Source organism: Crocuta crocuta, unplaced genomic scaffold, assembly GCF_008692635.1.
Source record: "Crocuta crocuta isolate KB4526 unplaced genomic scaffold, BGI_CrCroc_1.0 scaffold352, whole genome shotgun sequence".
NCBI lineage: Eukaryota > Metazoa > Chordata > Mammalia > Carnivora > Hyaenidae > Crocuta > Crocuta crocuta.
Window position 1 is genome coordinate 3,331,138 of NW_027532169.1, and position 12,971 is coordinate 3,344,108.

The window sequence follows — 12,971 nt, forward strand, 5'->3', positions numbered from 1 at the left end:
TCATGTTATGGTTTTCCTCAAATGGACTTAGGTCACTCTTCCGACTGTTCTATTTGAGAGTGAGGTACTCCAGACTGCTGGTTAGCCTGCAAAACTTTTCTTCCTGCTGGGAGCCCAGCTAAAGAATACATTTTCCAGCCCCTTTTGTGACTAGATGAGGTCATGCAACCAATTTTTCATCAACAAAATAGAGGGGAATTTATGTGTGCTGCCTTTGACTCGCCTGTTTAACAAAACTGCTGTCCTGAACTTCCTATTTCCGCTTCCTGCAAGCTGGAACACAGATGGCCGATGGTTAGGTAAAGACAATCTTTTAAGGGATAGCCAACCAATGAGATGAAAGGAAACTAGGCCCGTGAATGGCTCATGGAGCAAAAGAAATTAACTTCTATCTTCTTTAGGCCACTCACTGTATTTGGGGATCTCTTTGGTACAGTAACCTAGACTTTGCTTTAACTAATATCCCAACTAATTCAAGCACTGAAGAGATGGTTAGAAGCTCCATGTGCCTGAGTGCTCATTCAGTGGTGGGTTTCACTTTAAGGTAGGGACTCTCCAGGTCTCAAGCACTGTTGTACCTTCTGGAAATAGAACAATGAAGACAGCTGACTAAACCTCCAGCTATCAAGGAGCCTGCCTTCTGGCAGTCAGAGGAAACAATGGTGCTTGGTTAGGACAAACTCATCACCTACCTGAAGAGTGTTGCTGTGGGTCTCTGGTCATTTGATTGCACCAAATAGGGCCAGAGAAGAGAGGAGAGAAATGCAGGAAAAAGAAGTTGAAAGCATCCAACCCTACTAGACTCCAGAAAATAGGCCTCGTTTTGTGAAAGTGAAGCGTCCATCCGGTACTTCGGTAGCATCCCAGTTAAAAATGCAAAACCTGAATCTAATCGTGAAAAAAACAACACACAAACCCTAAATGAGAAATTTACCTTTTGTTTGTTTTCATGTAATAAAATTCAAAGAAGGCGGAGGACAATTTTCAGATTAAAAGAGATTACAGAGACATGAGAGATAAACACAGTACCTAATATTAGACTGCATCCTGTATGGGGGTGGGTGTGTGTGGAGATTGCTACAAAGTTCATTATTGGGTCAATGGATAAAATTGGAAGGCAGAGGATAAACTTGCTTAAATTATGTAAGAGGATGCCCCTATTCTTAGAAAATACAGCCAGAAAAGTCGGGAGGAGAGAGAGAAAACACATAAAGCAAATGAAGCAAAATGTTAGCAACAGATGAGTCTGAGTAAAGGACTTATGTGTTCTTTGTATTATTCTTGCAACTTTTCCATGTGTTTTTTGTTTTTTAATTGTGTCCAGGAGGCCCGGATTCTAAGCCAGGCCCGTTTGCTAAATCAGAGTATGACCCTGAATGTATCCCTTCCTGTCTCTAGTCCACTTTTTCTAGCCCAGATGGTTCTACGGTTCTTTCTGGTTCTGGCAATCGATGTCCCACGACTCAGGACATTTCCTGGCAGGACTTTGGAAAGATGGCCCCATCTGCTTCCCTCAAGGTCTCTCCGCCCACCAGTTGTCACCACAACTTTCTCCAAGGTGCTCACCCGTCCGCCTTCACCAGCTGTAAACTTGCCCCAGCCCATCCCTGCCACCAGCCGCACGGCCAGCCACTCTTCCCGAGGCCCTAGGGCCCATCTCCTGGCAGGACCTAGCATTGGTTCTGGACAGGCACGTGCGTGTATCCCCCCAAGAAACTACAGCCCCCAAAAGGCTTTTCGACAACCTCTCCGTGTTTACCACCAAAGAGGAAAGGCTTTTCAGCGCGGGCCAGATACTGCATGGCCTTTTGGGAATTGTAGTCCATTTGGGAAGAGCCGGGGGACCGAGGGTAAGGCGGAAAGCCACCCTTCCCAGAATGCACATCGCTCCCCCACCAATCGGAGGCCTGGATCTTGGAAGGGGGCGGGGAAGAGAAGGAGCTGCGCGGCGCATGCGTGGTGCGTGTGGCTGGGGAATTCATGTGGAGGTCAGAGTGGAAGCAGGTGAGCGTGCAGGGAAGCGGCTCGAGCTGCGATCCGGGCGTCCTGCCGCATTCTCATTCACAATTTGGGCGGGCGGGGTGCGCGCATGGGTCCGCCTCGTGTTGGAGGGGAGAGGGAGTGACCCCGGGACGAGCTGGGGTTGCGTCGAGTGAGGAAGGTGTGTATGGGGGCGGGGTGAGGAATAATCCAGAAGCTATATTAGAAATGGAAAGGCTGAGGGGTCAAGACTGGGTGTCTTGGGCTCGGGAAAGGGAAATAGAAATGCGCGGGGAGTGATCCAGGAAGACTCGGGAGTTGAGGTCTTGGAGGGCGGGAGGGAGGATTTGAATCCGAAGTGGACGACGACCCTGGGGCGGAGCATTAAAAAGTTAAGTGCGGGGCCAGGGGTGGGGGTGGGGGGACGCCTGGGTGGCTCATACCGTTGGGTGTCCGACTTCAGCTCAGGTCATGATCTTGGGGTTCGTGGTTTCGAGCCCCGCACGGGCTCTGTGCTGTTAGCCCAGATCCTGGAGCCTGCTCTTGATTCTGTGTCTTCCTCTCTGCCCCTCCCCCCTCAAATAAATAAACATTAACAAGAAATTTAAAAAAAAAAAGTTAAGTGCAGGAGTAGATTCCAGTTAGGTCAGTCCTGCTCCCGCCCACCCCGCCTCAGCTCCGCCCCCCCGCTTCTTCCCGGGTTCTCCCTTGCCGGGCAGCTACGGAGAGCCTTCAGTTATCTTGGTCCCAGAATGTTCCCCACCTCCTGCTTCCATACCAGGTCATTCCTAATATCTGATGAGGCAAAGCAGTATGGTGAGGAGTTAGGCTGTGCGGGCTAGAATGAGACCGCCGGGTTGTAATGCTGGTTCCACCGCTTAAATATCTGCGGGATCTTAGGCTTCTGTAACCTTGCTGTGTGCCTCAGTTTCCTCATCTGTAATAACCTACCTCATAGGGGTTGGTGTGAGGATTAAATAGGTGCCGTTAGGAGACTGCCTCCTGGTATAAAAGCTAGCTGTTGGCATCACCTTTTGCTGTTGGAATCACCACGGAGCATGTTCTTTGAGTTACTTTCCCAAACCAGAATTGTGCAGAGCCAGCCACACAGCCTTTGGCTTGGGGCTTGCTTGTCCGGGAAATGGGAGGGTGATTTAGGGCAGTGCTGAGTCCTCTGGGGGTATCAAGCCCGCGCCTCATTCCCATTAGTGAAGCAATCACCCAGGGCCCCTTTTCCTTAGTGGTACGAAAAGACGGGAAGAAATGGGGAAAAAAATTTTTTTTTAAATTTTTTTAATGTTTATTTTTGAGAGACAGGTAAAGAGTGTGTGNGAGCCACCCAGGCGCCCCGAAAAACATTTTTAAAGCAGAAGAATGGATACTGCCCTTTTCCAAGCTCTGGAGTTATTTATTAAGTGTCAGTGCGTGATTTGTAGAGCTCTCAAGAGTGGGGGACTAACGCGGCACCTGGGTGGCTCAGTCGATTGAGCTTCCGACTTTGGCTCAGGCCATGATCTCACAGTTCGTGGGTTCGAGCCCCGTGTCGGGCTCTGTGCTGACAGCTAGCTCAGCCTGGAGCCTGCTTCAGATTCTGTGTCTCCCTCTCTCTCTGACTCTCCCCTGCTCACACTGTCCCTCTCTCTCTCTCAGAAATAAATAAAAAACATTAAAAAAAAGAAGAAGAAGAAGAAAGAAAATTAAGACTGGGGGACTAAATCGCCAGCTTGAGAAGTGAATGTGGTGCCTCAGAGAAGGCTTTCCCTTAGGTTGGGGATCAAGTTGTTTTTGTTTCGCTTTTACCCCCATAGGTGTGAGTGGGTCAAGCAGGAGGAGACATGGCTGCCAAGGTGTTTGAGTCCATCGGCAAGTTCGGCCTGGCCTTGGCTGTGGCGGGAGGAGTGGTGAACTCTGCCTTGTATAACGGTGAGGCACTCGGGGAGGGGGTGGCCGCCCTTTGCCCGGAGGATCCCCATGGGTCTGCACAGCCCGTGTGACGCTCCTGGTGGCGGCTCTTGGCTCTGAATATGTTTGTGACCAAGGGGGCTCACCTGCCCCCACCCCACTCCACAGGGTGGCCTTGTCAGTAGAGCCTCTGCCCGTGGGGCCACGGGTTCTCTCCGAGCCTTTATTCACAGTGAACCTCCCGGACTACGTGCTGGTTAGATGTTTCCGGTCACTCTTTTGAGTTTGATGCAACGCAGCAGAATGTCAAGGCCTCGCTGGCTAGCTGAAAGGGAAGGCTCATTTGTCCCCTTCCACCTCTGTGTGGAGTAACTCAGCAAGGGCTCTAGACCTTTGGTGACCTTGTCTGGAGCCCAGATCTCTTGCTCTGTGGCAGTTGGGTCATTCCAGACAGAATACCTTTGGGGTGCATCGCCCAGCTTTTAACAGCGTGACAGGGGCTTATACCAGCACTCCGTCTGCTTTCCTGTGTGACCTTAGGGGCGCCATCTCCCCCTCCCCGGCCTCAGCTTCCCCCTTGGTCGAGCAATAGGACGAAACTGGTCGATGTCTAAGACTCCCTCCAGCTCCGCCATTCTCTGGCTTTCATGACTGGAAAGCAGCGACAGATTGGTCCGCCTCGGGGGTGACTGTCAAGAGGAGGGTTTCAGCTTTCAGAGTAAAGATCTGGGGAGCAACTCTGAAGTCTCCTAAGGCAGAGACACGGAGCAGCTGACGAGCAGAGCTTACCTGTTTCAAGTGGCAGAGCTTTATGCTCTGATCTTGGGAGCACGAGACAGGAATTGAGTCACTGATTTCTCTCTGAGTCAAAAGGACAGCTCTAGAAATCCTTAAAGCCTGGGAGACACCATGCTCTTGGAAAGAGTGGGGCCTTCCAAATTTTAGGGTTTCCGCAGCTAGGTTAGGATGCTGCTTGCGGGGACACGGGCTTCAGTTGGAACCAGGGTGGAACGTGGGAATGGTGAAGCCCTTGGTGAGTTTTGGGAGGTGACTTCCTGGAAATGTGTCGAAGGGTGGGGTGGTTCATCAGAAAATCAGCAGCTAGTCATTTCGGGGAGAAAGGACCCCGAGGAATAGATCCTATTACTGGAGTCTTAGGGAAGGGATTGCTGAGTTCTGGAGCTCTGTAGAAGCCTCTAGAGACAGAAGAGTGGGAAGACGGAGCCAGGAGAGGGGAGACTTAGTAAATAGCAGAAGGCACCAAGGATCTTTCAGAGGTAGCCTTTTTGGTTCAAAGGTGAAGGGGGTTTTATGACTTGTCCTCCTCCTTCGTTCCTAGTGGATGCCGGGCACCGAGCTGTCATCTTTGACCGGTTCCGTGGGGTGCAAGACATCGTGGTAGGAGAGGGGACCCATTTCCTCATCCCTTGGGTACAGAAACCCATCATCTTCGATTGCCGCTCTCGACCACGTAACGTGCCGGTTATCACTGGCAGCAAAGGTGAGTCTTGCCTGTGGGTCACGTAAAGTAGCGTGTGTTGGGCTCACCATGGGATCCGGAAGAGGCTGGCCCTCCCCCAACAACTCCTCGTACGTTATTCCTGGAGAGCTCTAACACGGATTCGCGGAAATACGTACCTAATGTCCGCACACAGCTGTATAGTTTTAGGGGAATACACAGAGAGCGATTTCAAGAGTTATGTAGCGCTCCGATCTTAAAGAATCCCGGACGTGCCTCTGCTCTGTCAGTCAACGCTTCCGGTCTGTTCTTGTTACCCCGGGGTGACTGTGTAAACCAGCCTCCAGCCACCCCGTGTGCCTTCGCGGCCGACTTACCCTTTGCCGCCTTCTCCAGGGCCTCTGTCTCCAGCAGGGCTGGCCTCACCCTCTTCCCTCACAGGCTGGGGCTGAGTCCCTGAGGGCAGTCAGTCCCCTGGGGTCTGGCATGCCTCTGCGTTTCTGGTGAGCCCCAAACATATTGCCATCGCTGTTCCCCCGCCACCCTACACGGAGCGGGGCGCCCAGGCAGTCACTGGGGCGGCAGGTGCTAGCCCAGCAGTGACATTTCTGCACAGCAAGAGGCGAGGGTCGTATGGCTGTTGGGGTTATGATCTCGGGAGCACTGAGGCCTTTGGTGCTACTCCCCGGCAGGCGTGTGCTTCCTGTGACCCTGCCGGGTGCTGTGCCGGGTCGCGGGGCAGAGGGCGGTTCCAAGATGACTGAAGCGGGGGACCTCTGGGAGTTCAGTCTCGCTCGGGACGTAGACACGTGGACAGGCAGTTACGGTAGGTGTGGGGTGGAGGTGAGCAGAGGAGAGAACACCTCACCTGCACAGGAGGCTGGCCAGGCTCCTGGGAGGAACTTAGTTTGAGCCAGGACTTCAGCGAGAGACCTGTGTGATGCACAGGAGGGGGCGGGTAGATTGGCATGTCGCAGCCTGGCCCGTAGCTCCCGGCTCCAGGGTCTGGCTTGCTCCTTACAGAAGAGGAGATCAAAGTGGGGTGGGGTTTAATCGAGAAACATAAGTTATTTTTTAATTTTTTAATGTTTCATTTATTTTTGAGAGCAAGAAAGACAGAATGAGGGAGGGAGGGGCAGAGAGAGGAGACACAGAATCAGAAGCAGGCTTCAGGCTCCGAGCTGTCAGCACAGAGCCTGACGCGGAGCTCAAACTCACAGACTGTGAGATCATGACCTGAACCAAAGTCGGACTCTCAACCGACTGAGCCACCCAGGCGCCCCAACATAAAAATTTTTAACTTAAAGGCGTAGCTCTAAACTTCCCACTGCTTTGGGATTGCTTTCTCTACTGTTTCTCACCCGTGGTAAGGATGCATTACTTCCCTGTCTCCAGAACCATCAGTGGGAACTTCCGAAGATCAGCAGCCAAGTATGCATGCATTTCCCGCTTCCCTGGGTGTCTCTCTGGTTCAGAACCTTTTTGTGCATCCCTGTCATTGATGACTGCAAACACACTGGCCGCGCGTTAGCCTCGGGCAGGCCTGTGCTGTCAGGGGAAGTTGTCATTAATGTCATGCGCCCTCTTCCCCGTCCCCCTCCTTTGCCTGGATCAGGTAATGAGAAGTGCGCTCCAGATGAGCCCGATAACCCCTTACATCTGTCGCTGTTCTATCTAAGTTTCTCCTCCACCTTCCCCTGGCGTTCCTGGAAGGCAGATGAAATCACCCCCATTCTTACAGACAAGGAGATAAGCTGAGATCGGCTGAGGCGTAGGTCACACGGTTAGTAAACAGGCCTTGGGACTGCCTGGCGGCCCGGCCAGAGCACACCGTTCCCGCTGGACCCACGGCCACCTCTGCAGGGCGGACTCCTGAGCGGGGCCTTGGAAGGGCTTCACGCTAAAATGCTTGGCATTGGCCTGTGTTCTTAAAACATGCCCTGTTCCGAAATACAAATCAAAACCACGCTGAGATACCACCTCACGCCAGTCAGAGTGGCTAAATGAGCAAACCAGAGAACACTAGATGCTGGCGAGGGTGTGGAGAAACGGGCACCCTCCTACACTGTTGGTGGGAATGTAAACTGGCGCAGCCCCTCTGGAAAACAGTGTGGAGGTTCCTCAAAAAATTAACAACAGAATTCCCCTATGACCCAGCAATAGCACTGCTAGGAATTTACCCAAGGGATACAGGAGTGCTGATGCATAGGGGCACATGTACCCCAATGTTCATAGCAGCACTCTCCACAATAGCCAAAACANCAATATTCAAAAAAAAGAAAAAACCACGCCCTGTTCCCCGCGTCTCCCACGGTGCCCGTTAGACACGAACTCTGACGTGCTTATGCCAGAGGACATCGAGGACGTGCTGAAGAGCTGTCCTCCCCCGGGGACCTTTAAGAATTCCTGACTCCGGGGCTCTGCTGGCTCCTGTGACAAGGAAGCTATGCACAGGGGCTCCTGGCCTCTAGGGTTTTAAAATCAGCAACTTTACTTACAGACTGTAGTGTGGCTGGGGTGGGAGGGGTCGAAGGCCACTGTGGTTTTTCTCTTTAACTCCAGCCTTTGTCCCCTCTCCTAAGACCTACAGAATGTCAACATCACCCTGCGCATCCTCTTCCGGCCAGTTGCCAGCCAGCTTCCCCGCATCTTCACCAGCATCGGGGAGGACTATGACGAGCGGGTGCTCCCGTCCATCACGACGGAGATCCTCAAGTCCGTGGTGGTGAGTGACAGGGCCGCGGCCTGGAGTGTGGTCCCCGAGAGAGAGAACGGGCGGTGGGAGGGTGGGGGTTGCGGCCCGTTGTCGTCGCCCTGCTCCCCTCTCTGCTTCCTCCCCATCGTCCTGACCGGCCCTCTGGCCTTCCCCACCCCCGGCACCAGGCTCGCTTTGATGCTGGAGAACTGATCACGCAGAGGGAGCTGGTCTCCAGGCAGGTGAGCGATGACCTCACGGAGCGAGCAGCAACCTTCGGGCTCATCCTGGATGATGTGTCCTTGGTAAGATGGCTGCGGGAGGAGGGGCTGCCTTTCTCATTCAGGCGCTTGGCCCCGTTTCCGGGTGGACGCGGTAAGGTCCTGCCTTCCATGTGCCCAGGCAGGAGACCTGAAAACGTGGAAACTTCCTGACTGTGAGACGGTCTCCTTGGTTCTGTTCTCAGGCGAGGGTTCTTTTCCTTCCCCTCTGCTCCGCACCGTCAGCGCAGAGCCCGACGTGGGTCTGGAACCCACGAACCATGAGATCGTGACCTGAGCCCTAGTCGGACGCTCACCCGACTGAGCCACCCAGGCGCCCCCACGCACATTTTTCTTTTGGCTTCTAGCCCTACCGGCCGGTAGGGTCCCTGACCACAGGTTTTTCGCCTCCCCCCAACTATGAGCTTTCCCCAGAGCTCCCGAAGAAGTGATGTCTTGTTAACCCCTCTGGCTGCAGGAAGAAACTGCCAAGTGAGACTAGAGAAGGCTCAGCCAGTCATTCTCCCTTAGCGCGGACCTCCCAGCCTGACCCCTTGGGATTTCCTAACATTTAGGGTCCGAAGCTCAGTGAGGTGAGCTCTGGGAACGCCCGGTGAAAGGGGATCGAGTGTAAATGAACGGCTCTGTTCCCCGAAGCCTGGTGTGGGGGCCGAGGGACATGTCTGAGGTGTAAGTTACCCTCTTGAGGCTGTGTAGCATGTGTATTTATATGACTCTGAGCGCCATAACTCAGACAGAAAGCAATACAGGCAGGATAGCGTTTCAGATCAAGGAGGGTGAGGGGAAGGGGTCGTGTTTCTAGATTCTCTGGGAAAAATTGTTTGGAATGATTTGCTCGGGCAGCGAGGTAGTGTTTCCTGTTCGTTTTCCTGCGTGTCACCAGGGAAAGGCGCCATTTCGTCAGCATCTGTGCAGCTGTTTAAACAGCCCTGCTCTGCAGACACCCGGCACTGACCTTGGGGCGCTGTGCTCCACCTTGCATAGGTTGGGGTGGGGGGCGGCGCAGAAGGGCCTGTGGGCTCCCTCTGCTGGCGGGATGCCAGCTACAGCCTTCTGGCTCCCTTAACCTGGGCAATTCCTCCGGCTCTCCCACTCACTGTTAACCCAGACACCCTGGCTGTGAGAAAATGCTAAGTAAAAACCTAAGGAGAAGCTTGGCAGCTTGCTAGACTGTAACCACATACTCCATTCTGGGGAAATGTGGGCTGACCGCAAGAAACCATATCTAAGAGGTGTGAGAAGAAAATTAGATTTCGTGGGGAATTTGCTGCCCTCACCTGGCCCTTTTAGAAAGAAATTTTATTCCTTAATTACACATTTCATTTCTCATTTCTCAGGGCTGTATTTTCTTCCCCGGACTTTGAACACGGGTCCAGAAATGGAACAGGCAGAGTAGAACAGCTGCAGTTGAAGAGTGAGGCATGTAACAGGTTATGGAAGACAGTGGAACTAGGATTTATTCTTGAGGAGAAGTTTTGAGCTGCTTATGTTTTTCCTTTTTTTAAAATTTTTTTGAAGTCTTTATTATTGAGAGAGACCGAGTGTGAGTGGGGTGGGGGGAACTGAGGCACAGAATCCGAAGCAGGCTCCAGGCTCCGAGCTGTCTGTACAGAGCCCGACGCGGGGCTCGAACTCACAAACCACAAGTTCATGACATGAGCCAAAGTCAGACGCTCAACCGACTGGGCCACCCAGGCACCCCTGTTTTTCCTTTTTTCAAAAAACAGAGGTTGGGAAGGTGAGGAAGAGATGAAGCAAGCAGAATTTGATAGCAAAACTAATACCATTCTTCCCTTCATTTCTTCCTTTTTAATAAAAAGTGAGATAAATAAGGAAGTTGCTCTAGTCTTGCATTGAGTTGAGCTCTGTTCTCGTTTCTGCTGTCACTGCAGACCGTCGCCTCAGCCAAGTCTCAGTTGTACATGTTCTTAGGGAAGGTCTGTGTGTCGTCCATTGTAAACCCTCACCCTGAGCAATGGCTTTACCTGCCTTCCCTCTTAAACCCTTTACCAGAAGTGCTCACACACAGGGAGCACCATGATTTGTGTCCCACCATCTCTCACCCGCTTCCTGTTTGGTGGTGGGGCTGCCGTGAGAAAGGTGGGGATGGTTAAGCCATAAGCAGAGAGCCTCACGCCTTTGAATCCCTGGGAACCAGCTGCCTCCCTCACTCTCAGGGGCTCAGTTTTCCATCTGGCCTCTCTGGGGGGCTTCAAACAGGCCATCAAAGGATGGGCCCTGGTTGGAGGTGGAGGGGTCCTAGAGCCCCCAGCCTCCCCCCACTTGGGAGGGGGTCAGTCGAGCAGGTACCTTCTGGTGGCCCAGGGCGGTTTTCTGTGTCAGATCTCCCCACCGAGGGCGACGGAAGGGCGTGCGGGAGCCGTTGGGGCAGCTGAGGCTTCTGGGGGAGGTGAGCTCGGTTTGGCCACGGATGTGGAGGTGGAAGGGCGTTCTGGCCTCACAGAGGCCTCCAGCTGCTAGAGCCATTCCTGGCCTCTTCCAGCGCCCGTGGGGGCCTCTCGGTGGCGCCACCGCCTGAGCAGGGACGCCGCCTCATCTCGCGCTTCCTCTCTCTCCGTAGACGCATCTGACCTTCGGGAAGGAGTTCACAGAAGCGGTGGAAGCCAAGCAGGTGGCTCAGCAGGAAGCGGAGAGGGCCAGATTTGTGGTGGAGAAGGTGAGCGTTCAGCCAGATGGTGGGGGCCGCCCTCCCCGTTCCCCCACGCTGGGCCTCCCCGTCTGCTGGGTGGCCTGCAAACTCCTCGGCTGTCATCTCCTCTTCCGGGATCATCGGAAGGGGCTTGAAGGAACCGCACTCCGTGCAATTGGTTCCAGAGCCTTTGGGGCCAGGTGGGGGAGGGGATGTGAAGTCCCGCTCCCAAATCACCGAAGGGTAATCTATCTTCCACGTCCCCGAAGATCAAAAACACTCCTCCTACAAATAGAAGATGTTTTCTCCTGGAATATTTTCAGCTTCACTGAGAAGTCATTTTTAACCGTGGTGACGCCAGTGAAAGCCGACAGCAGAAGGGATCAGATGTTGGGCCAGATGTGCTATAGTCACTGAAGCGCTTTCGAGCACTAAGTCCGTCCAGATGGGGCAGGGTGCGCTGGGACATGATCTATTCGCTCAGCGGCCCGGTCTTCTGGCCCTGCCAGAGGTGTACTTATTTCTTGTCGTTGCCTCCCCCCACCGCCGGCTTTTCTTGGGTCCATCCCAACCCAAAGAGCCCTTAGTCCTTTGAATCAAGGTAAAGAGCGACATACTGGTGGCCAGCATTTCATTTTAGAGACGTAAACCCCACATGGACAGGGGCTTGGTTGCTTCCCCCGCTTAACCTCCAGAGCTTAGAACATGTCTAAGACCGTGCCTGGAGATTCATAGGTGCTCATTTAACATTTGCCGACACGGTACCCGCCTCCTGCGACCTCTGACAGGTCGTGTTCTGCGGATAGATGTCCGGCACGGGTGAGGAGAGCCTAGGGGATCTTATTCTGTCGCCTGGCCTCCTGGTCAGAATCCAGCCTAGCTCAGGGTGGGCCCCAGGGAGCGTCCCGCGAGCCTGCCACCCCTCGCCTGCTGCTCTCTCTCATCAAACAGGTTTGTTTGATGAAAGTCCCTTTGACCCGGGGCTGGAGGGAGAGGGTGGACGCTGCCTTTTTTTCCCCTCTCCTGTCGTCCCTGGCTTGGATCGGCCGGGCTCAGAGCAAGCTGGCCGGGCTGGCTTGCTGTTGACGTCCACGGGAATTTTGAAATGAGGCAGATACTTACACGCCAACAGAAATCGAGCCCTGCAGCCCCGGGAGGTGGGCGCCGCGTCGCGGGAAAGAAAGAGGGTTGGGTGGACGTGCTTGTTGGCCTCACTTGGAGGAGGAGGGGGAGGACGGAGATTCCCGCCTGCCGTTCGGCGTCCTCAGGTGTCCTGGTCTCCCTCCTGCGTCCCCTCTTAGGCCGAGCAGCAGAAGAAGGCGGCCATCATCTCCGCCGAGGGTGACTCCAAGGCAGCCGAGCTGATCGCCAACTCGCTTGCCACCGCGGGCGACGGCCTCATCGAGCTGCGCAAGCTGGAGGCGGCGGAGGACATCGCCTACCAGCTCTCACGCTCCCGGAACATCACGTACCTGCCGGCCGGCCAGTCGGTGCTCCTGCAGCTGCCCCAGTGAGGCCGCCCGGGCCGCGGCCCCGAGGCTCCCGAGCCCCGCCGTCCTCCCGCCCCTGCCCCAGAAATCACTGTGAAATTCCATGATTGGCTAAAAGTGAAGGAAATAAAGTGGAATCGCTTCAGATCTCTCATTACCAGACGAAGCTTTTTCCTTCTTCCCATTTCCACCCACTTTTTGAACCACCTCCCTCCCCCCACCCCACAAATTGCCAAGTGCCTACGCAGCCTGGGGCCCGCCGGCACCACAGCGGGGGTCGGCAGAAGAAGGGGCTGGGGGTGCGCGGCGGTCAGCCCGGAGACACGAGGAGCCTCCAGCCTGTCCCTCGTTCAAGATGTGGGGGCGATGGCACACGCGGCTGGACCGAGAGCACAGGTGTCCGTGTTTTCTGGCAATTTCTGCACCGACGCAGCCGAAGAGGCGCGGGGCGGGGCCCGCTCGGAAGTCCTCTCTTCTAAAGCCGATTCTCCAGAACCGCGGGGCCGGCGGAAGC

General features: G+C 54.4%; 1 protein-coding gene across 2 annotated transcripts; it reads left to right on the forward strand.

The window, feature by feature from the left end:
• Positions 1-1,936: 1,936 nt before the first annotated feature.
• Positions 1,937-12,617, forward strand: PHB1 (prohibitin 1). Of its 2 annotated transcripts, none has more exons than XM_077776832.1 (7): positions 1,937-2,004; positions 3,789-3,903; positions 5,222-5,383; positions 7,924-8,066; positions 8,225-8,341; positions 10,899-10,994; positions 12,269-12,617. In XM_077776832.1, the coding sequence occupies exons 2-7, from the start codon at positions 3,816-3,818 to the stop codon at positions 12,479-12,481; spliced, it is 819 nt and encodes a 272-aa protein (XP_077632958.1). In that variant the 5' UTR covers positions 1,937-2,004; positions 3,789-3,815; the 3' UTR covers positions 12,482-12,617. The 2 variants fall into 2 exon arrangements, with proteins under 2 accessions (XP_077632958.1, XP_077632959.1); XM_077776833.1 differs by lacking the exon at positions 1,937-2,004 and adding an exon at positions 2,065-2,161.
• The last annotated feature ends 354 nt before the right edge of the window (positions 12,618-12,971 follow it).

Excerpts from the sequence above, each read along its gene's own strand:
- PHB1 (XM_077776832.1), top strand. The coding sequence starts at position 3,816 with ATGGCTGCCAAGGTGTTTGAGTCCATCGGCAAGTTCGGCCTGGCCTTG. Across the intron at positions 3,904-5,221 it reads GAACTCTGCCTTGTATAACG|TGGATGCCGGGCACCGAGCT; the intron begins GTGAGGCACTCG and ends CTTCGTTCCTAG. Across the intron at positions 10,995-12,268 it reads CCAGATTTGTGGTGGAGAAG|GCCGAGCAGCAGAAGAAGGC; the intron begins GTGAGCGTTCAG and ends GTCCCCTCTTAG.